This window comes from Tupaia chinensis, unplaced genomic scaffold (assembly GCF_000334495.1).
Source record: "Tupaia chinensis unplaced genomic scaffold, TupChi_1.0 Scaffold000416_1, whole genome shotgun sequence".
In the NCBI taxonomy this organism is placed as follows: domain Eukaryota; kingdom Metazoa; phylum Chordata; class Mammalia; order Scandentia; family Tupaiidae; genus Tupaia; species Tupaia belangeri.
In genome coordinates, this window is record NW_006159921.1 from 3,849,648 (window position 1) to 3,873,413 (window position 23,766).

Below are 23,766 nucleotides of genomic sequence, written 5' to 3' on the forward strand. Positions count from 1 at the left end.
ACTGCCTAGGAAAGCAAAGATAAATGTAATAATAAATTTCAGCTACTACATTTGCCAAAGTTTTTGGCATATCTATTTTTATTCTCATGTACAATAGTTTTTTGTAGTTTCATTTCCTTTTTTTTTCTTTTTCTTTTCATTTATCTTCCTCTCTCTTTTCTTCCACCTACTACATAATATATTGTGTGTGTGTGTGTGTGCGTGTGCACATGCGTGCATGCGTATTCTTTGGCTGGATTCTGTTTTTCTTTATTTTTCTTTATTTTTAGAGAGAGATTTTTTACTATAGGGCACATGTGCTCACCAGAGCAACAGAGAGACAGAGACAGAAAGCAAGAAATAACCCTGCAGGGCAGATGGCCATGGCACAATTCCTTCTTCTCCATTCTCCTCTTGAGATTTTGGGCATGTGTGCACATGCACCTGGTGTGTTTTAAGCCACTGGGTTTGGGACTTGAACTGTGGTTGACTATGTGGGAGTCCAGCAACATAACCATTACGCTATCTGCTGGTACTTGGGTTCTGTTTCTAATGTATTTGGAAAGCAAGTGGAATATGCATTAGGAAGAAGTAAATAATACTATTATTTGAATGAACACTGTAGCTCTCAGAGGCTGTTTAATCTGAGACTCTACGTTTATCCAACTACTACTTTTTTGAGATTAGTTTCTATGATCTAGTAGTGAAAGAAAAAATTAAGGGCAAAATAAAGGAAAGAAGTTAAGAGAATGAAAGGGAAAATCTCACGATCACTTTGTCTAACAACAGATATGGGCAGTTCTTGATAGACATGACTCTATTTCAACATTTATAAAATTACAAATACCAGCTTCTGAAATAAATTTAGGTATCTTAGACTCTCCTTAAATCCAAATATAACTGAATAAATCCAACTGATACAAGAATAAAAAGAGTTTTGTTACCACCGAGGTCTTTCTGAGACTCAGCCGATCAGTTCTTGTCCTAAAGTAGGCCTCATCAAATGACGAGTGGCTTCCCTTCAGCTTCTCAGAGAGGTTCCTATACAGACGTTTGGCAGCATTGGGAGATGATGGGGCACTGTGTTTTTTTGACTGAGAAAGATGTAAGTTCTGCATTTGTTGGGTCATTTTCACACAGTAATTCCTAAAAAAAGGAAAATTGGATGTTGATCTTTTACACAACAAAATAAGTTGACAAATAATTTTATCATCTTCAGTAACCATCTGGATCCTTATACTATATTGTAGCTGGAAAGGGCCAAAGAGATCATTAGACTCAGATTATTTATGTTATAGCTGGAAAGGGCCACAGAGATCATTAGACTCAGCTTATTTATGTTATAGATGAGAAAGTTGAAACCCAGGGAAAGGAAGCAGCTTGTTTATGGCCACAGAGCTAATTAGTGGCAGGAATAAAATGACAACCTCCATTTACTGTATCAACATGTTAATTTACATACAGACATTTATATGATATAAACATCTACTCAAAGCGTTTTAATTTCTATTGCAGTTGAGGAAGTTTTTTATTCTTTAACCTAGGGGTCTGCTCAGTTTCTCTTGGGTATATGTAATTGGGAAATTTCCATTTATCTCTTCTTGGATGATGATCTGTGTTGGGTATTACAGAAAATGCAACGCTCTCTGCACACCTCCCTCTCTTGAGGTCCCTGTCATCTGTGATTCTGTGAATGATCCCAGTGCCCAGAGACGTAGGGGATTTGTATTCATAGACCCATTCCTTTTCACCCCAGACAACCTGATAAGGCTCTTCAGGGCACTCTCTACTGGCATTCTCCAAGTCATACTTGACTTTTGTTCTATAACTAGGTCCTCACACCTGAAGTCAGTTTCCATGAGTTCATTCATACTATTGGGCCATCAGAAAAGTCATGACATATTTTTTCTATGCAAAAATTGTGACTTTTCCAATGACCCAGTATTTCAAAACCCAGCCACCATTGTTTTTGATATCAAAATATTGATGCTACAGGGTTATGGTTGCCTGGCATGTATATATATACTAGATGAACAAATGCATAAATAACATAACTAGCCAAGACAGTTATGTGCAAAGTCTCTCCACCAAGTGCAGCATCTGATGCACAGGGCCCAGGGCACTCTGGAGCATGTTGTTGTCTTTTTACCACTGCCTTCAGATTTTGAATGGTCTGTTTGTCTTGTTGCCATTGCTACTTAGCTGTGACCTTTAGGTCATCTGTAGTCCTTGAGTTTCTATAGCCTTATGGACCTCTTATGCAGTGTAGACTCTCTTTTGTTGATTAAACTCTTCAAAGCATTGACTTCAATGATTTCTTTAGTTCCTACAAGATAAAACCTAAATTCTTTAATGTCTTACACAAGTGTTTATCTCTCCAACCTCATCTCCTAATGTACATGTTGTGTTTCAGTCTCTCTAACCTCCTTAGAGGTTTCTAAATACTTTAAAGCTTTTCCTACCTCTTGGTTTTTACATGCATCATTTTGCATGTATTGGAATTCCATTTCTGCTTTCATCACCTTAGAAATGATTGTTGATACTTAAAATCAATGTTCACATAATCCTGGACATCCCCAGGCAAATTTATATATTTCTTCACTTGTTCACAGTATATACTTTCATTGCAAGTATCTTATTGTACTGTAATTGTTCTCCTCTCTTCCTCCCATGTAGTCTACTGCCAAGTCTTTTGTGTTTAAGTGTTATTTACTTATTTGATGAGTGAGAGAGACAGAGAGATGAGAGATGAAGGTATATCACCCTCAGCCTCAACCAGTTCAGATCATGTAGATACACATGCCAAGCATACTCAGAGAGGTCTCTGGACACAATCCAGCAACCTTCTCATGTTGACTTGCAATGCAGAACACCACATTTTACTGCTTGGTCACTATCTGCCCCTCTCCCCCCCACCCCACACCAAGTCTTAATTTTTATATCCCTGTCACTTAAAATGTGTCAGCCTTAGGGTAAAAGGACTACAACACAGATTAGGTTATGATTTTTTCTTTAGTTTCCAGAAGGTGTGTGTATTTGCCAGACAGAGATAGAGATAAAGAGGAGGGGAGGAGAAAGCAACTCTTAATGGGTCATAGTCATGCCTCAATCCTTTCTGTGTTTCTCTTTCGCCTACTGACTATGTAATCTTGATCAAATTACTTAACATTTCTCCCTTACAAAACAGGGATAAAAGTAGCATTTACAGATTATGGTTGTGAGAATTTAATCCAATAATGCATGTACAGAACTTAGTATATGGGAAGACTCATGGTAGCTAATGTTTTTGTTACAGAGGCATTAAAAAGATACTGAATACTGGTATGACAATCTTACATACATTATACTGGAAGGCTACCCAGAAAGTACACTTCCTTCTCATATCTCTAAACTGAGTTTCATGTGTACTAGCACTAACTAGTTGACTTACATTCACTTTGACAAATAGAAAGCCATCTTCTTACATTGGTTACCATCCTCAGGCACCTTTTACATCTTCTCGCAGCTTCCTCCAAGACCAAAAAACTTCCTAGCTCTTTTCAAAGTAGCCAACTATTCAGTCTTAGTCATATGCTAGTCTTAGCCCTACCAGGTTTTACCTAAATGGACATATTTACACTTGGGAAGATGATGCAAAGCATCAGGTGTAGTGTGTGTATGCATGTATGGTGTATTTTTATAGATCTTTAATAATTTTTTAATTTAAAAAAAAGCAGAAATGGAAACAATATGTGATTTAGCATCTTCCCCCCTCCATATACAAATCTTTTACCTTTGATTCAATAGCAATTATAGGATTCCCTGCAATTTATTTCTTTCCATTTCCATAAAAATCTTGGATTCATATGCATGCTGGCTCACATGAGGATTGCCTTAACCTCTTTATTTCTGCCTTCTGTTTCTAGCCTTTTCCTTCAGCATTAATGCCCCAGTTCAAGCCATCTGTCTTGTCTACATCATTATTGTTCCAAAAATAACTACATTCTTTTGAATCTCCCACAATGCCCAGGAGTCCAGTAAATAAATTCTTGTCGATTGATCAAATTCCAGCTACTTGCCCTCTAACTGATGACACCTACCCACATGGCCCCTTTTGTCTTTGTTCATCTCCCATCTGTTCCCTTCAGTTAAAATAGGTTGACTTTCTCGGTCTCTCTGACTTCCTTCTCATACTCTCCCAGCTGTCTCTTCCTCTCAGGCTATTCTTTAGCATGTTTCCACTCTTCTGGCTTTTATTTATCACTGTTTTCTTTCTCTCCTTTACATTTAAAATTTCATCAAATGAGAGAGTGAGAAAGACAACTTTTCTATTATCCATTCTTGTAAATGTGTACACCCCTCCCAACAAATTTTTACCCTGATATAAAGGGACAAACATTTGAGAATCAGTGCAGCTTTGGCCGTGGAATTTGGTAGGTGTAGGCTTGAATCTTGACATTGTTACCTAAAATCTATGTGGCTTTGGGCATATTACATAAATTCTTTAAATTTATTGAATTATATTTAAAAAGACAGTAATAATAAGACATTTCTCTTGGAGTTGTGATTAGCTTAATCAACAAATGAAATGTCCATATTATGTTTGGTGAATATTAGCCACTCAGTAAATAGCAGTCATTATTAAGAATACCCCAAGTCTTTTTCCCAGAGACTGTGAAATATAGTAATTTGGTTTTCTTTATTGTTTAAACATTTTCTTGAAATATGACTTCATGTATTTATTATACTATTTAGCTTTAATTTTAGTAGAAAAATATAAGTTTATATTTTAGAATGTATGTTTACAGTAACTTTTAGTAAAATGGAAATAAGAAGTAGAACTTCAGAGTAGTGAAGGAAGGAGTGGAATAAAAGTAAGACTAAAATAACTTTAAAACTTAAAAAACTAATAAAAATAATTAATAGAAATGTAAAATAAAATAGTAGGGCTAAGATTGAATATATCCGTGAACACAATATACTAAAAGGTTTATTTTTCCTAATAAAAGAATTTTCCAATTGAAATGAAAAAAAATAAAGCCATTCATAAGTGGAAATCCTAAATAAACATATCACATAGAGATTAAAAGCAAAAAAAATAGGATGTCAGGGAAAATGGCATAATCAGACTTCCAAAAATCCTCTCCTTCACGAAAACAATAAGAACATCAACAAAAATCATCAGAATTAACTTTTCTCAGAATCTTAGAAATTAATCAAAGGCTTGCAGCAGTCTGGTAAGTATTTTTTTTTTTCAAAACAAATGACTTAATTCAATAAAAATAGCAGGCTTTGTAGAATTTTAACTTGCTGTATTCCCATCTTCTTCCAGCTTTGTGTTAGTTTCAAAAACCAGCAGTTGACATTCAGAGTAAAAATCAGTAGCCTGTTAGCTAGTTGGGGGGCTGGGAGAATGCTTCAAAGCTCCATTCCCAGAGAACTGTTATTATTTGACCTATTTAGTGGTTCCCTAGAAGATCAGTCACAAGGTTTGTCTTTATTTGATCTGGCTTAGAGTTCAACAAGGGAAAATAGGCTTTTCCTGTAGGGTATTTGTTAGGAACAAACATCAGCAATTGCTTCACAATTGTTTAAAATTGTTCAAAAGCTGGGTAATGAGATGTCCATAAAGGGGCTTTGACAGGCTCTGATATATTCCTGGGAAACTAGCAGACCACATGCATGTCTAGGGCTAGACAATCAGGAAGCCTGAGAAGATCCTAAGATCTCATCTCTATCTGACTTTGAGTCTCTGTGCAAGCAGGAAGTGAAGACTAAGGTAGAGTTGTCAGCTGCCTGACTGAATATTGAAGGTGTGTCCCAACACAAACACAAAGCCCTTCTGTGAAGGCAGTAACATAGGTTCAAGACATTTAAGAAAATTGCTGTCTAGTTATCAGCTGACCATTAAACTAACCAAGCAGAGCCTTCAGTTACTACTTATGACAAAAAAGCACACATTTTACAGATTTAGTTCAGAGAAATCACTAAAGAACAACAAACAGCAAAGAAAAGAAAAATCTAATTTCTCATTATATTATGAGAATACCTAGTTTTCAACCAAAAGATATGAGACATGAAAAGAAACAAACAAAAAGTCCTGTACACAGGAAATAAAAGTGTCAATAGAAATTATTCCCAAAGAAGTCTAAATGTTTAACTTATTGCCTGAAGACTTTTAATTAGCTATTTTAAATATTTCCAAAGAAGTGGAGGAATCGATGTCCAAAGACATAACATTATAAGAATTAGGTCTCACCAAATAAAGAATATTAGTAAAGAAATAGAAATTATAAAACAAACCAAGAGCCAATTAGAAATCCTGGAGTTCAGGACCAACAAATGTCATAATGGTTACATTGCTGTACTCCCCCACATGACCTACTGCAATTCAAGTCTGAGACCTAGTGGCTTAAAATTAATGCCAGGCAAATGTGCATATGTGCCCAAAATCCTGAGAGAGAATGGATGAGAAGCAATTGTGGCATGACCATTTCCCCAGGGGTGGTTGGAGGGGATAATTTCTTGCTTTCTGCCTCTCTGTCTCTCCAGAAAGTACATATGCCCTATAGCAAAGGCAAACAAACAAACAAAAAATACTCTCTAAAAAAAGAAAGAAATCCTGGAGTTGAAAAGAACAATAATTGAAATGAAAATTGCTAGAGTAACTCACAGAAGATTTAAGAAAGCAGAATTAAGAACTAGAAAACTTGAAGGTAGATCAATTCAGATGATCCAGTCTGAGCAGGAGAAAGGAAAAAAAAAAAATAGTCCGAGACATCTGTGAAACACTGTTAAGTGTACCAGCATTTGCATACTAGAAATCCCAGGAAGGAAAGGGGAAGGTGTGGAAAGGATATTTGAAGAAATAATGAACAAACACTTCCCAAATTTAATAAAAACATAATAACCTACATATGTTAGTGTTAGTGTTAGTGAACACTAACAATAAACTTGAAGAGATCTACATCTGGATACCTCACAAAAATGTCAAAAACCAAAGAACATCAACAAAAATCATCAGAATTAACTTTTCTCAGAATCTTAGAAATTAATCAAAGGCTTGCAGCAGTCTGGTAAGTATTTTTTTTTTTCAAAACAAATGACTTAATTCAATAAAAATAGCAGGCTTTGTAGAATTTTAACTTGCTGTATTCCCATCTTCTTCCAGCTTTGTGTTAGTTTCAAAAACCAGCAGTTGACATTCAGAGTAAAAATCAGTAGCCTGTTAGCTAGTTGGGGGGCTGGGAGAATGCTTCAAAGCTCCATTCCCAGAGAACTGTTATTATTTGACCTATTTAGTGGTTCCCTAGAAGATCAGTCACAAGGTTTGTCTTTATTTGATCTGGCTTAGAGTTCAACAAGGGAAAATAGGCTTTTCCTGTAGGGTATTTGTTAGGAACAAACATCAGCAATTGCTTCACAATTGTTTAAAATTGTTCAAAAGCTGGGTAATGAGATGTCCATAAAGGGGCTTTGACAGGCTCTGATATATTCCTGGGAAACTAGCAGACCACATGCATGTCTAGGGCTAGACAATCAGGAAGCCTGAGAAGATCCTAAGATCTCATCTCTATCTGACTTTGAGTCTCTGTGCAAGCAGGAAGTGAAGACTAAGGTAGAGTTGTCAGCTGCCTGACTGAATATTGAAGGTGTGTCCCAACACAAACACAAAGCCCTTCTGTGAAGGCAGTAACATAGGTTCAAGACATTTAAGAAAATTGCTGTCTAGTTATCAGCTGACCATTAAACTAACCAAGCAGAGCCTTCAGTTACTACTTATGACAAAAAAGCACACATTTTACAGATTTAGTTCAGAGAAATCACTAAAGAACAACAAACAGCAAAGAAAAGAAAAATCTAATTTCTCATTATATTATGAGAATACCTAGTTTTCAACCAAAAGATATGAGACATGAAAAGAAACAAACAAAAAGTCCTGTACACAGGAAATAAAAGTGTCAATAGAAATTATTCCCAAAGAAGTCTAAATGTTTAACTTATTGCCTGAAGACTTTTAATTAGCTATTTTAAATATTTCCAAAGAAGTGGAGGAATCGATGTCCAAAGACATAACATTATAAGAATTAGGTCTCACCAAATAAAGAATATTAGTAAAGAAATAGAAATTATAAAACAAACCAAGAGCCAATTAGAAATCCTGGAGTTCAGGACCAACAAATGTCATAATGGTTACATTGCTGTACTCCCCCACATGACCTACTGCAATTCAAGTCTGAGACCTAGTGGCTTAAAATTAATGCCAGGCAAATGTGCATATGTGCCCAAAATCCTGAGAGAGAATGGATGAGAAGCAATTGTGGCATGACCATTTCCCCAGGGGTGGTTGGAGGGGATAATTTCTTGCTTTCTGCCTCTCTGTCTCTCCAGAAAGTACATATGCCCTATAGCAAAGGCAAACAAACAAACAAAAAATACTCTCTAAAAAAAGAAAGAAATCCTGGAGTTGAAAAGAACAATAATTGAAATGAAAATTGCTAGAGTAACTCACAGAAGATTTAAGAAAGCAGAATTAAGAACTAGAAAACTTGAAGGTAGATCAATTCAGATGATCCAGTCTGAGCAGGAGAAAGGAAAAAAAAAAAATAGTCCGAGACATCTGTGAAACACTGTTAAGTGTACCAGCATTTGCATACTAGAAATCCCAGGAAGGAAAGGGGAAGGTGTGGAAAGGATATTTGAAGAAATAATGAACAAACACTTCCCAAATTTAATAAAAACATAATAACCTACATATGTTAGTGTTAGTGTTAGTGAACACTAACAATAAACTTGAAGAGATCTACATCTGGATACCTCACAAAAATGTCAAAAACCAAAGAGAAAATCTTGAAAACAGCAGGAGAGAATTGACTCCAGACATATAAAAGATTCTCACAAAGATTAACAGCTAATCTTTCACCAGAGACCATGGAGGCCAGAAGGAAGTGGGATGACATACTCAAAGAGATTAAAGAAAAAACTGTCAAATGAGAATTTCTCTACCCAGCAAAACAATGCTTCAGAAATGAAGGAAAAATTAATATATTGTTAGATAAATGAAAACTGAGAGAATTTTGCATCAGACCTTTCCTAAAACAAGTATTAATGAGAGTTTCTGAGGCTGAAATGAAGGGGCACTAGACAGTTACTCAAATCAATATAAAGAAAGAAAGAGCATTGGTAGTTACACAGGAAAGTAAAAAAGATAGTAAAAATATAGGTTATGTCTTTTTCTGTCCTTTCTTTCTTTTTTTTTTTTTTTAAGAGATTTTTGCTATAAGGCGTGTGCGCTTGCCAGACAGAGAGAGAGAGACAGAGATATAGAAAGCGAGAAATCAACCCCCAGAGGGGATGGCCATGCCGCAATCCTTTCTCCTCCATTCTCCTCTTGGGATCTTGGGCACGCACACACACGTGCCTGGCGTGAGTTTAAGCCACCGGGTCCGGGACGCGAACCATGGTTGACTATGTGGGAGTCCAGTGACATAGCCATTAAGCTAACTGCTGGTCCCTGTCCTTTCTGATTTAAAAGACAATGAAATGAAAATGAAGTTAAGAAAAAAATTCCATTTACAATAGCATCAAAAAGATTAGATTACTTAGGAATAAATTTAACAAAAGAAGTATATATCTAGTTTTTGGAAAACTAAAATATCATTGAAACAAAGAAAGTATTAAAAAAAAGAAAAGATATTCTTTGTTCATAGATTAGAAGACAATATTCCCAGCCAATGGGAGGTACCAACTGGAAATTAAAGAGTGAGGTGGTGGTATTTACCCCTCTTCTCTGTCAGGTATCCCTTTCCATATAGCTATTTTTCTCTGCATTACAGGAATTGTTCCATCCTTTTGTCCCTGCAGGCTTCACTTGTCCTTACTGGTTTCCCTTAGTGTGCCCACTATTTGTAAATATTCCCATTATTAACCTCCCTGCAGTTATTCTATTTAAATGTGCCATATGATTCTTGCTGGGTCCTGATTAATACATGACGTAATCTCTGTAGCATCCACAAGAATATCTTTAAAATAATAGCAACAGTATTCTCTACATATTTGAATTGAACTGAAAACAAAACAAAACAACCCCTCAGTTGTTGAATAAAATACCTGAAGTGTAAAATGGGTAGATTTCTAAGAGGAGACTGGACAGGGAAACTTTTTATTGTGTTAATTTAGGTATATCACTCTTTAGAGTGCATTCTGAGCATTCTTTTTCTTTCTTTCTTTCTTTCTTTCTTTCTTTCTTTCTTTCTTTCTTTCTTTCTTTCTTTCTCTCTTTCTTTCTTTCTTTCTTTCTTTCTTTCTCTCTCTCTCTCTCTCTCTCTCTCTCTCTCTCTCTCTCTCTCTTTCTTTCTTTCTTTTTCTCTCTTTCTTTCTCTTTTTTTTTTTTTTTTTAAGTTTTACCACAGGGCTTGTGTGCTCACTGGAGAGACAGAGAGACAGTGAAAAGGAAAGTAAGAAATAATCCCCTGGAGTGATGGTCACACTATAATCCCTTCTCATCTATTCTCTTCCTAGGATTTTGGGCATGCATATACATGTGCCTGGTGTGTTTCAAGCTGCTAGATATGGTACTTAAACAGCAATTGGCCTTGTAGGAGTCCAGTATCTTAGCCACTACATTGCCTGCTGGCTCCAGAGAGCATTCTTCATTATTCTATTTCACTGAAAACCCTAACAGGTTGAGATCTATCATTACATTTTATTATATTCTTTAATCACAAGATAATTATGGTAGTTTTAAATACAGTATTGAAAATTGGGACATTGCTATAAAGCTGGTTTAGCTTTAGTTTTTGGCTTTTCTACTTAGTGACTCTGTGATCTTGAGCAAGTTATTTAACTTCCCTGAGTTTCAATTTCCTCATTATTAACATTGTTCCTCATCTCAATAACAATAGTCATGTAATACTCTAAAAGAGATATGAATGTTTTAAATGAGATAATACATATAAATTAGCAGAGTGCCTGAAAAAAATAACTTCATAAATATGTATCTATATAGATAGTATTAGTTGTTGCTGTTATTATTATTATATTATTATTATTTAAAATTTTCACCCATGGTTCCTAGATCATAACTCCTATAACCTTTGTGATTTCCTAAGTGATTAGAACATAGAACAGTAAATTTTTCATTTATTAAAATAGCTGGCCTTTTGTCCTTGGTTTCTGAAGCATCTTTGAAACCTGCTTTAGGGCTAATGGTGAAAGAAAGTCCAACCTCCTGCTTACCTTTTACCTGCTTCTTTTTCTACCCAAGGAAGGCCAAAGACACTAGAATTTCTTTTCTCCAAGGGAGGTCTAGAAGCTAAAAATATATTCTAATTTTCCCTCACCTTTCTGTCTTGGGGCTGGCTATAAAGAAATTCTCAGACCCACCTTGTTTGATATTAGTTCATAAGAGGGGTCCTGCCCCATACTTTGGAAGAAGGCAAATCACATCTGCATGATTGTCCACACAAAATTGTACCTATGGAATGAAGTCTGCAGTTTTGGGGACTGAGCCTTTAACCCATAGGATCTCACATTATCTACAGGCAAGTAGGGTTAAATTGATTTGGATTCTAAGATACCCAGCTTGTATCCATTGCAAATTGATTGAGGACTGAGAGTAAGTCTGAATTTTTTTTTTCCAACATAGCTATTACCTTGTAAAAGCTCTTTTGAGGCATAATTGATGTACAATAAACTGCATGAGTTTAAAGGGTACAATTTGGTAATCTTTGATAGAAGGGTACACCCATAAAACTATTGCCAAAATCAAGATAATGAACATATCCATCCTCAAAGTTTCTTTGTTTCCCTTTGTAATCTTTCTCCCTCTCCTCTAGCTGAAGCTCATTCACAGTCCTCACTATTCCCAGGAAACTATTGATTTGCTTTCTGACTCTGTAGATTAAGTTTCATTTTCTAGAATTTCATATAAGCGGAGTGAATCAGTATACACTTTTTTTTAAAATTCAGCTTCTTTAACTCAGTTTATTTCAAGATTCACTCATATTGTGTATATCAATTAATATTTCTTAACTTGTTATTGTTGAGTTATATCCTGTCGTGAGGTTATATTGTAAATTTTTTTTTTGGAGAGGTTTTTGCTCTAGGGCACGTGTGCTCACCAGAAAGAGACAGAGAGATAGAAAGCGAGAAATCAACCCCAGGGGGGATGGCCACGCCACAATCCCTTCTCCTCCATTTTCATCTTGGGATCTTGGACACGCACGCAAACGCACCCGGTGTGAGTTTAAGCCACTGGGTGGGTCTGGGACGTGAACTGCGGTTGACCACATGGGAGTCCAGCGACATAGCCATTATGCTATCTGCTGGTCCCTATTTGTAATTTTTTTAATTTATTTTTTTAACAAAAAATTAAAACCTAAGGGTTTTGTATTGAAGAAAGATGATTTATCTTTTTCTTTCTCCAGAAAGGTTTAGAGGAGCTGAATTCCAAAAAGGGTGGGGCACATGTTGGGCTGAAGGTGGGCTGTTCTCTACAATGTGGCTAAAGAATTGGGCTTTAGGAGATAAATAGCTCCAAGAACGTCCTTTGTGGGAAAATTAATATCTATTGTAGTTTTATGTTTTCTTTTTATGCATCCATTGGCTCCATTTTTGAGGCTAGCATTGCCCTGTTTCCAAAACCATAAAAGAAAAAAGAAAAAACATTGAAGAAAAAGAAAGATATGAGTCAATATTTCTCATGAACATGGAGGAAAACCACCTCAGCAAAATGTTAGCAAATATCCATCAATATATAAATAGGATAATATATCATTATCAAGCAAGTTTATTCCCAGAAAGCAATGTTAGTATAACACTCAACCACTCATTAATGTCAATGCAATTCACTACATTAAAAGAAAAAAGAAAAAAAATCATATTGTAGGGGGACCAGCAGTTAGTGTAATGGCTATGTAGCTGGACTCCCACATAGTTGACCATAGTTCGTGTCCCAGACCCGGTGTCTTAAACTCACGCCGGGCGTGTGTGCATGTGTGTCCAAGATCCCGAGAGGAGAATGGAGGAGAAGGGATTGCGGTGTGGCCATCTCCCCTGGGGGGGGAGGTGATTTCTCGCTTTCTGTCTCTCTGTCTCTGTCTTTCTGGTGAGCACACGTGCCCTATAACAAAAACTTCTAAAAAAAAATATTGTAATCTTCATATATGCAGAAAAAGCATTTGAATTTCACAATATACAGCATCCATTTATGATTAAAAAAATAATAAAACACTTAAGGGCTGGAGAGAAATTTTGTCAACCTGATAAAAGAACCAAAAAACCTATAGCCAACATCATATTTAAAGACTAAAGACCAAGAAGTCCTTTCTAGGATCAGAAACAGCAAGAATGTCCACTCCTATTTTTTCTATTGTACTAGGCATCCTAGCCAGGAAAGTAGGACAAGAAATAACATATATATTTATCAGATTGTCTTCATTCACAGATGACATGAAAGTTAATGTAGAATAATCTAATAAATACAGAAAAATATATTTATATATAAACATAACAAAATATATGAAAAAGCAGAATACTAAAAGCCATATGCCATTAATTAAATTAAATAATATCTAAACAGCAAATATATATATACACCATGTACATAGATTGGAAGAATATGTCCTTTAAAGGTATCAATTCTTTCAAATTGCTCTTATACAGTCAATGCAATCCAAATAAATATTCTAGCAGGATTTTTTAATGGAAATTGATAAACTGATTCTAAAATTTTTGTAGAAATGGGAAGGATATAAAAGGCAAAACAATTTTGAATAAGAACAAAGTTGGAAGATTTCAGTACTTAATTTAAAGACTCTATAAAGCTAAATGAAGACTTACAGGCTTCATTCATGGCTAGCTATAGAGATAAAAACAATGGAATATGGATAAAAATATAGATGAATGAAGCAGACTAGAGAGCCCAGAAATAACCTACACATACATGATCAGTTGATTTTTGAAAAATGTGTCAAGGTCATTTAATAGAGAAGATAATCTTTTCAACAAATAGTACTGAAATAATGGGATGTCCATGTGAAAAAAGCAAACAAAAAAATCCTAAGCCTTCTAGTTCCATCATATCCCAAAATTAACTTGAAATAGACCATAGGCCTAAATATAAAAGCTAACACCATAAAACTTCTAGTAGAAAACATTGAAAATCTTTGTGAACTTGGATAAGAAAAATATTTCTTAAAGGAGACAGAAAAAGCATAAACTATAAATGATTGATAAGTTGAGATTCAGCAAAAACTTCTGCTCTTTGAAATATTACAACCTAATTTCATCTACATTTTGGAGACTTGTGAAGAATCTATGATTATAAGCAGAGTTAAGCTGTAAGGCGAAAGAGTGACAGTAGTCTCAAGACTCCAGGTCCAAAATGCTAACAGTAACCTGTGGAGAGTGAGCCTCCTCAGATTTAATTCATAACCACCTGTTCGCTAGGCTTTGATGTTTGCATAGAGAGCTTTGGCGGCAACCATCATCCTGTCTCCACCAGCTGTGTCAGGTGGATGGGATATTCTAGTATGATCTCCACCACATTTTCTGTGGCAGTAGCTGCAACAGCCCTGACCCAACAAGACCCATGGAGGCTCCAGCTTCACTCATGGCTAGCCTGAGAGTCATTACCTGAAAATGAGAAAACTGAACCAATGAGAAATAAGAGACTAGCAGAAGCCAGCAGATAATTTTCTCTCCAGTCCTTCCTATAGGCTGTTCTGGGGGCTTCCTGGAAGTCACCACATAGAAATAAGCAAAAAAGATGTGTTTTCTTGTGAATCTCTCACTAGTTTAGTTATAAACTACCTAGTTTTCCCTCTGTTTTTGACTCATTTCTCTTTTTCCTTCACTTTCAATGCCTTGAGGTTATGTCTTTCAATATCCAATGGAACATTCACAATCAGCTATACCTCAAGCTTTATTTCCAGAGGCTAAAACAAAAGATATCAATAGTAGCAATCCTATGAGGAAGTAGGTACTATTATTTTATCTTCATTTTACAAACAAGATCCAGAGTTGTGAGGTAATTTGTTCAAGATATTATAGCAAGTAAATGGAACAGCAGAATTTGAACTATGACTCCAAAGCCCATGCTCTTAACAACATTTACTGTTATTATGCATAAAGGAACTTAGTCTGCCTGCCTGTCAGCTTATTCTTCCCAAATTTTGACTCTGAAGGCAAGACTTCTTTGCCTTCCTTATGAGTTTTAGCACTTCAGAGTTCATGTTTCATTGGAGTTTGGTTCTGGGACTTGTTTAGTATTTTTTTTTTTTGAGAGCTTTTTCACTATAGGGCGTGTGCACTTGCCAGACAGACAGAGACAGAGAGCAAGAAATCACCCCCCAGGGGGGATAGACACGCCACAATCCCTTCTCCTCCATTCTCCTTTCGGGATCTTGGACATGCACGCATACACGCCCGGCGTGAGTTTTAAGCCACCGGATCTGGGACATGAACCGTGGTCGACTACGTGGGAGTTCAGCGACGTAGCCATTATGATAACTGCTGGTCCCACTTGTTTAGTATATTTATACTTCAGAAAAAGAAATGAACCAGCCTGGATGAGAAGCAATTGGAAGAAATAGCATTTCTGAAACAGACACTCTAGCTGTTCTTAACAGTTGAGTAGACACATATATTCAGTGAAGAGAACATTTCTGACTAGGACAAGATTGCTCTTCAGGCTGTGATGTGAACTAGGCATCTTCAGGATTTAACCTACCTGTCACTTGACTGAAAAGAAAATATGACCCCTCTACTTTCTACCCACTGTTAACATGACAAGTGTGTCTTTGACTGGTAAAGTGTGGCCAATCATTACAATGATGACATATAACAGGGTGGAAGCAACCTTTCTAGTTTGCGTGTGTGTGTGTGTAGTGATAAGTTCTGAAAAGTCAGCTGTGATTCCACAGCAAGAAGAACACTAATTTTGATTTGAAGTTTGAAAGTATATTCATAAAAGAGAAAGTGAAAAGACAATTAATATTGGTTATACAGTTCATCAAATGGGTATGGATGATTTATTTTATGATCTGTGTATCCTGTGATCCTGTGTATCCTGTGACTCTGGGGTTTCAAAGGTGAATAAGATAGATTCCCAAATAAGGTTATCAACTGTTTTGGTTTGTCTGGGACTGAGAGGGTTCCTAGAATATAAGACTTTTGGTACCCAAACTGAAAAAGTCCTAGGCAAATTGAAATGAATTACCCTACCTGTCTCAAGGAAGTCATAGGCTAGTAAGAAAACCAGTTATATAAATAAATAGCTACAAAATAGTATGGTATGTAAAATTATGGAATAGTAACACTGGTTTATGCTTTCATAGCACATTCTGTGAACAAGGCACTATTAGAATAATGCTGTCTTAGCCTGTTGGGCTGCTGTAATAAAATAGCATAAACTAGTAGGTTATAAACAACAGAAATTTACTTGCCATAGTTCTGGAGACTGGCATTTCCAAGATCAAGAAGCCAAGAGAGTCATATCTGGTAAGTTCCTGCTTTCTGATTCATAGAGACTTGCTGTTTCCTCACATAGGAGAAGAGACAATCATTGATGCTTTCTGGAGTCGTCTGTATAAGGGCACTAATCTCAGTCATGAAGGAAGACCCCTTATGACTTAATATCTTTTAAAGACCTTACTTCTTAGTACCATCAAATTGGGGGTTAGGATTTTAGCATGTGAATTTTAGGAAGACATAAGCATTCAATCTATTGCAATGCCTTTATATGCATCAACTTACTGAATTCCATAATAATCCTGTGAAGGAAAAACTACCTTGATCTCCATTTTTCATGGTAAGAAATTGAGGTGCTACTAAAGGGAAAATCTTGGATTCAAATGCAGGCAATATGAGTTTAGATCTGAGATCTTAATCTAAGACATGGAATTAGCATGGAGAAGTGAGTAATTTTGTGGGTGACAGAAAGTGGTCATGGGAAAAGGGGTGATAGAGAAATGGGTTCGAGAAGGTGATGCCTGAGGAGAATTTTGAATGATGAATGAGTAATCAACTAGCAGGGGAAAAAGAGAAGAGCATTTCAGGAATAAGAGCTCAGCAATAGGAAGATAGGAAATGTCATGGTGTGGGTCGTTGTTCTCAATTCCAGTGGAGGCACTAATGGACATATTCTGGATCCTGACACACATAGTAGTGCATTTCATCAATTATGTTAAGACCTTGAGAAAGAAGCCTGGACACATAACAGATCCAGAGTAAAAAGGGCCTCACATACCATGATGAGGAAGACAGACTTTCATCTGTATGCAACAGGGGAACACAAGAGACCCTGAAGTAAAACTTGAGATTTATGCATTTAGAGAATTATTTTGGTAGCCATAAGATTGTTTGAAAGCAGAGGGGTGTGGGGACAGTGGTAGGGGACAACTAAGTAGGAAGCTCCTGAAAAAAAAAAAAAGTAAACATTGGTAACTTCAATTTTAGTTGATGGCAATGCAGATATCCCAAGGAGGACTAAACAGATTCAAAAGATGAGGGTAATTAAAGTGAACTTTGTAAGAGAGTGCCTATAAGGCTCAGAAAATCCAGGAATAGCCTCTATGAGCCTCATCAGTTGACTGGGAGCTTGGTGGTTTTATCAATCATCAAATGAATAGTTTTTAAAAAAATGAATACAGCAGCAAGAATATGTTTAGAAGACAGAGAGTTTGACTTTCCACAATGTGACTCTCAAGGCTCTATCAGAAATCTTTTTTTTTTTTTTTTATTAGAGGTTTTTGCTACAGAGCACGTGGGTTGCCAGAGAGACAGAGAGAAACAGAGAGACAGAAAGCGAGATATCACCCACAAGGGTGGATGGCCATGCCGCAATCCCTTCTCCTCCATTCTCCTTTTGGGATCTTGGGCATGCACGCACATGCCCCTGGAGGGAGTTTAAGCCACTGGGTCCGGGACTTGAACTGTAGTTGACTACATGGGAGTTCAGTGACATAGTCGTTTCACTAACTGCTGGTCCCAGAAATCTTGATATTATTATTTAATGTTACTATGTTGTAAAAGAAGGAATTATCTTGTCTTAAAGGCTACTTCGTTTTATCATCAATAGTGAAATAATGATTACAAGAAAATTTCTTTTCTTTTCTTTTTTTTTTTTTTTGGAGAGATTTTCGCTATAGGGCGCGTGCGCTCGCCAGACAGAGAGAGACATAGAGACAGAAAGCGAGAAATCACCCCCCAGGGGGGATGGTCACACCGCAATCCCTTCTCCTCCATTCTCCTCTTGGGATCTTGGGTACGCACGCACGCACACGTGCCCGGCGTGAGTTTTAAGCCACCGGATCAGGACGTGAACCGCGGTCAACTACATGGGAGTTCAGCGACATAGCCATTACGCTAACTGCTGGTTCCCAACAAGAGAATTTCTTGAAGAGAGGTATAAAGTAAATAGAATGCAGAATAATTATATGATAATAATTAGACATCATTCAATTTGTCACTGAAGTAGAAAAATATTGAAGACATTTCTTTATGATAAGATATTATTATTTATTCTAGGAATGTTTATATTTTCTAAAAGACAGAAGTCCTTAACTGAATTCCTGATGAAAGATTTTACATATCCAAACTGTAGAAGTGGTACAATATTTTGGGGCAAAAGAGCCTTCCAGAACTCCTCAAATCATGATAAATTTGTAGCTGCTAATTCTGTGTGCATGGTGTCTGGGAATAATTTGAGTAACTGAAAAGTGCCAGAAGTTCTATGTATGGATTCTACCCATATCTGAAGTATCTTTGAATAATACTTATCAGTGCATGTTTGTTTCAAAATATTTAACATTTTTAGGATCTTGGAATCGTAAATACAGAAAATCAGTTGTTACTGATCAATACTGAAAAAAAGTCTTGATTATCTACATGACCTTATTATTTGGAATTTTTAAAATACCACTTTTCAGCTCTGTTCTGCCTTTATAACCCATGTGATCATGTTTGCTTCAGAGTGTTCTGTATCCCTTAGAAGTAGGGAAGGGCCATGTATCCCCTTACTCCCATATAAATTCTAATCTGTGAGTTTCTGAATGGTTCCTGGATTAAAGTGCATGAACAATGATCTTTATTATCTAATACACTTTTTAACAAAAGAGCTAAACATAGTATTTCATAAATGCACTTATTGAATTTAGAATGTCTTCTTTTGAATAATCAAAACTGGAAGGGATGGAGACCCAGGGAGGCTAAGAGAATTGACCAAAGACACAGTTTAAATGTGGGAACTAGCAAAAGTGCACTACTATCCTGACGTCTCCCCAGTCCTCTAGCTAGGAGGTAACTCTGTTTCTTTCCTGAGAATGTAATTATTTGTGAAATAGCCAAATCACATGGGAAAATGATTCTGTTCTTGTGATTAAGTGGCCTGAGATCTTTTCTACCAGGCAAAACTTCACCCATCTCTCAGATTTCCTAACTTTGGTTTTTATTTAGAGAAGCATGCTGCTCACTGTTCTAACATCATTCATCTTTGTCAGCACCCAAGGCCACAACTTCATCTGAACGGCCAGTGATATATTGCAGATAGAGTGCACCAAAGACATTAAACTCTATATGACATTTATATGGACTCTGAGCTCACCAGAAATGGATTAATGCTGCCATAAAGCCTTGAAGTAGCCAATCGAACAGGAGACTAAAGAGACAGGTAGGGGGTGAGATAGGAAAAGCAATATCTTTCTCCACTCACTTTCCCCCTCTGCAGAGGTTGGCTCATATCATATTTAGGAAATAAAGAAATCTAATGAGTATGGGTATTTTTGGAGGCACGCACAGGAGCAAACTCATCCTTGAGTATCAGTGGTAGTCCCTGTAAGCCTTGGCCAGGTCAATGACCAGCATGGATAATAGAACACTTATAATAACCCCCTCCCAATCCTACCAACCATATATCTTAATGGAATAAAGAAAATATCTAAGGAACATAGACACAGCACTGGCAGTGGATCAAGCCAGGGTTTAAATACATGTCCATTGTGTTTCTTTAGCATATATCTTCAACATCATAGTCACAATGTTCTTTACAGGATTACTCACTCAGAATGGGCAGAAAGCTGGCATTCCACTGTGCATGCCCAACCTGCAGACTAGATTAAAGATAACAATACGCCGGGGTTTGGATTCAAAATTATCAGCACGATGGGACCTACCTTGACCTGATTCAACAGGTATTTTGTAGGTATTCTGGAACCAGACTGGAAAATAATCTTATACAACAAAACAGTAACTTATTTTTTTCGTAGCTAATGTTAACCAATTTTGCAGCACTTAATGTGATTAAGCTTGTTGCAAACAAAGTACCCAATTATCAGAAATGGGGCTCTTCCACCCACATCTTTGTCTTTTCACATAGATATGTATGTGCTGTTGCAGACCACTGTGTGTGCTTGTGTGCATTCTTCATGGACCACCTGCAGCTAACTTTGGAAGATGCATATTTTTTTAATATCATTTAAACCACAGCAATGCATACACATTTAAAAAATAATCGGTGACTAAGAAAGCACCCAATTACACGAAGAAAGACAATAAATTTGACTTACCAGTTTAGGTTGTTCGAGGAAGCAGCAGAGGAATAAGTTGTTGGTAATTGTCCAGTGCTTTCATTCAATAAATCACATTGGGTTTGCTTTCTCCTGTGGCTCAGCTTCTGCGCAAAACAAGCGAACCTCCTTCCTATTCTGTGTAAAGAATAAAATGCGAACAGGATCAGTACAGGCAAGAGCCGAGGTCCATAATCACTAAGCTACTCTTAATGCAAAATAAAAGAGCAAACGATGCACGGGGAGAGAAAGGGAGAAAGAAATAGCTTGGCTCAGAATCTAGGTGTATTCTCAGGATTGCAGCCCGGACGACGCTTGATTTCTCAAGCTTGTGTGCATGTAGCTAAAGGATGCCATGACTTCAGTGTGTGTTTAGCCTATTGTATCTGTGAGGACCATTCAGAAAGGCACGCAGGGACAACACGCTTCATGGCAAACAAGACTCAATCGGAACTGACTGTCACTCAGGGGTGAGCAAAGGGGCAACAAGTCAGGCAGTTAGTTTTACACTACATCAACGGCAGGGGAAGAAATATCGTCTGGCATCCAAGAGCCTATTCTGCAGTCTGTGACTGCAAATGATCTACAGCTCTTCTGGGCTGGAGAGTCCCTAACTCCCACAGCTGCCTGGTACCAGAAGCACACAGGTGGTAACTACAGTCCTTCACCACAGGGCACCTGTGCGATCCCTTACACGCTCCCAGCATGAGCAAGGGAGCACCTTCAGAAAGCTTCAAATCCAGCCAGGGCTGCTCTTGGGTTTTGTCTGAGCAGGTTCTGAGAAAGTGGTCAGCGTATAGGGGACTTAGGACACCAAGAGGCCTCAGCAGGAAGATTCCAGTGCTGCCTCTATGGTAGTCACATGTGTTTACCTGACTCTTTTCACAACGTCATGCTTTCCATGACTAATGAAACTCACAAAATGAATTTCCTAGAAAGCCATATATATAGGCATTTTTCATGTTTCTCTTTGAAACAAAGTGGCAAATGACCTTCACAGGCTGCTTATTATGTTAGGGAGGCCCTGCTGATTGCAAGTATGTTTGAATAGCATACACACATACACATAACACACACACACACACACACACACACACACACCCCACAGAGCCCTAGCAACAGCATTAAGAATCTTTCTAAAGCTCTATTCAAATTCACTCTGTGCCAAATGAATGCTTAGTTGCTGTGATGACTTCAGAAATAATGTGGACCCTTTTACTAGGCACTGACACTAGTCTATTATTTATACTTGGAGTCAAATCAACTCCCAAATTTTGAATGTGACTCTAACAAATCAGAAGGAAGTCTCTTGGTCACAAGCAAATGTATGGAGTATTAATCTTTGTCCTGATGATTACTGAGAAGCCTGAGAATGGCATCTTGTACACCTGAAAATCTCCCCCTTTCTAGAGATAGTATCTCTCCCTGGCAGCTTACTTGCTCAGGACAAGTGGCTCTTTTAGAGCGGGGATCTGATGCGAAAAGGCTCAGTGACTCGTAAGACTTAAGTGTACAAGGAAAGAGCCCAGGTTAGCTGTCCACAAGTGTTGTGCCTTTTATTTTCTTATTAGAAAGGTAGAATCTCTCTCAGGAACTTTTATTCTCCCTTTCTCTCTGTGGATTTATTTGTCCGTGGAAGCAGTGCTATGAATAATCTACTTCGTTAATATTCATGCTCTTCAGTTTCAGAAGCCTCTTTTGTTCATCAAGGATTAATTAAGAAAGAGTTAAACCAACTTTTTACAGTTTAAGCCTAAATGATTTCCAGGTAAAACTTCACCTTTATGTCTAGGAAAACTTTGACTTTAAAGCAGAATTGCTTAAATTTCATCGGCTGGACTAATTGAGTTACTCTACTCAGGTTAGAGAGCTACTCCACAGTGTGGGTCATAAGTTAAATCTGCTTTACAAACCAAGGGGAAAATGCCTCTTCCAATAGTAACCACATTCCCTGGGGCTCCTACTCAAGTCTGAGTCAAAAAGCCCAAGTCCACTGCAAAGAGATTCATCCATTTATCTATTCGTTAATGAGCCCACTCTTTAGTTGATATTTATTAAGTACTTAGTAGGCTAGATAACCTGCTACAAACTTTAATATTCTGGCCTATGGGGGGGGGTGCTTTCTCACTTTGTTTCTCTCTCTCTCTCTCTCTCTCTCTCTCTCTCTCTCTCTCGCATGCAGGCTCTCTGAAAATATAAAAAAAAAAAGTCATCCATTTATCTATTCGTTAATGAGCCCACTCTTTAGTTGATATTTATTAAGTACTTAGTAGGCTAGATAACCTGCTACAAACTTTAATATTCTGGCCTATGGGGGGGGGCGCTTTCTCACTTTGTTTCTCTCTCTCTCTCTCTCTCTCTCTCTCTCTCGCATGCAGGTCCTCTGGTAAAATGTAAAAGAAAAGAATAATGGGGGTGTTAGAACTGAAAGGAATCTCGAAGTTCACTGAAGTACATCTAAATTTTCTTGCCCAGTGGCCATCTACTGAAGGTTTGCCTTCCCTAATCAATACTTCTCGTTTGTCTTAATCCATACTAATCACACTCTTACTTCGTCCCCCACTCTCTTGAAATTTTACAGAATATTCTTGCTTTTACTTTGCCGGCTATTTCCTAGAGTTTTGTATCCTTTCTACAAACTGGTATTCTCCATAACTCATTGCATAAGCCTGCAATTTTCTGATCCTTGATTCATTGAACAGCAAACATTTGAACAGGGAGTCAAATCATCAGAGTATTGTTTAAGGAAGATTACTCTGGTTTTGGGGGAAGGGTGGGTTAGATCAGCCAGACGGAGAGGTTCTAATACTGAGTGTAGTGGAGATGGGATCTAAAAGCAGCCTTGTCTTTGCTTTCCCTCTACCTCTCCTCCCTCACCCCTGTCTCTGTGTCATAACACCAATGTTCTCTTTTGGAACACTGAGCATGTTTGTTCCATACACAGGCCTTCCCTTCCACCCAATTCTACTCCCACAGTTCTTTTACTTGTTTAGGTTTTTTGTGGACATGTCTCATTGATTAGGTTAAAACTTCTCTGAAGACAGGGATTACTTTCTATTTCATGTCTTCCCTCTTTGGCCCTTATACACCCTGCCTAGCCATGCACATAGTAAATGCTCAATAAATGTTAAGACAGAAAATCATTTATTATGTGCAAAATGTTGGATGACGCAATGTGATACAGAAGGGTGCAAAGAGGAATGAGGCATTTTTTTTTTCAAAGATAAAATAGATCTATTTA

At 37.2% G+C, this 23,766-nt stretch overlaps 1 protein-coding gene across 2 annotated transcripts in view; it reads right to left on the bottom strand.

Annotated features, from left to right (window-relative positions):
* The window catches only part of ANKFN1 (ankyrin repeat and fibronectin type III domain containing 1), a 368,177-nt gene that overhangs the window by 169,787 nt on the left and 174,624 nt on the right, over positions 1 to 23,766 (bottom strand). For both annotated transcript variants that reach the window (XM_006154669.2, XM_027774263.1), the window contains 2 exons: positions 20,526 to 20,663; positions 924 to 1,125 (listed from right to left, as the gene is read on the bottom strand). In XM_006154669.2, coding sequence (XP_006154731.1) covers positions 924 to 1,125; positions 20,526 to 20,663 — 340 coding nt within the window. The remainder of the gene's footprint in view (positions 1 to 923; positions 1,126 to 20,525; positions 20,664 to 23,766) is intronic.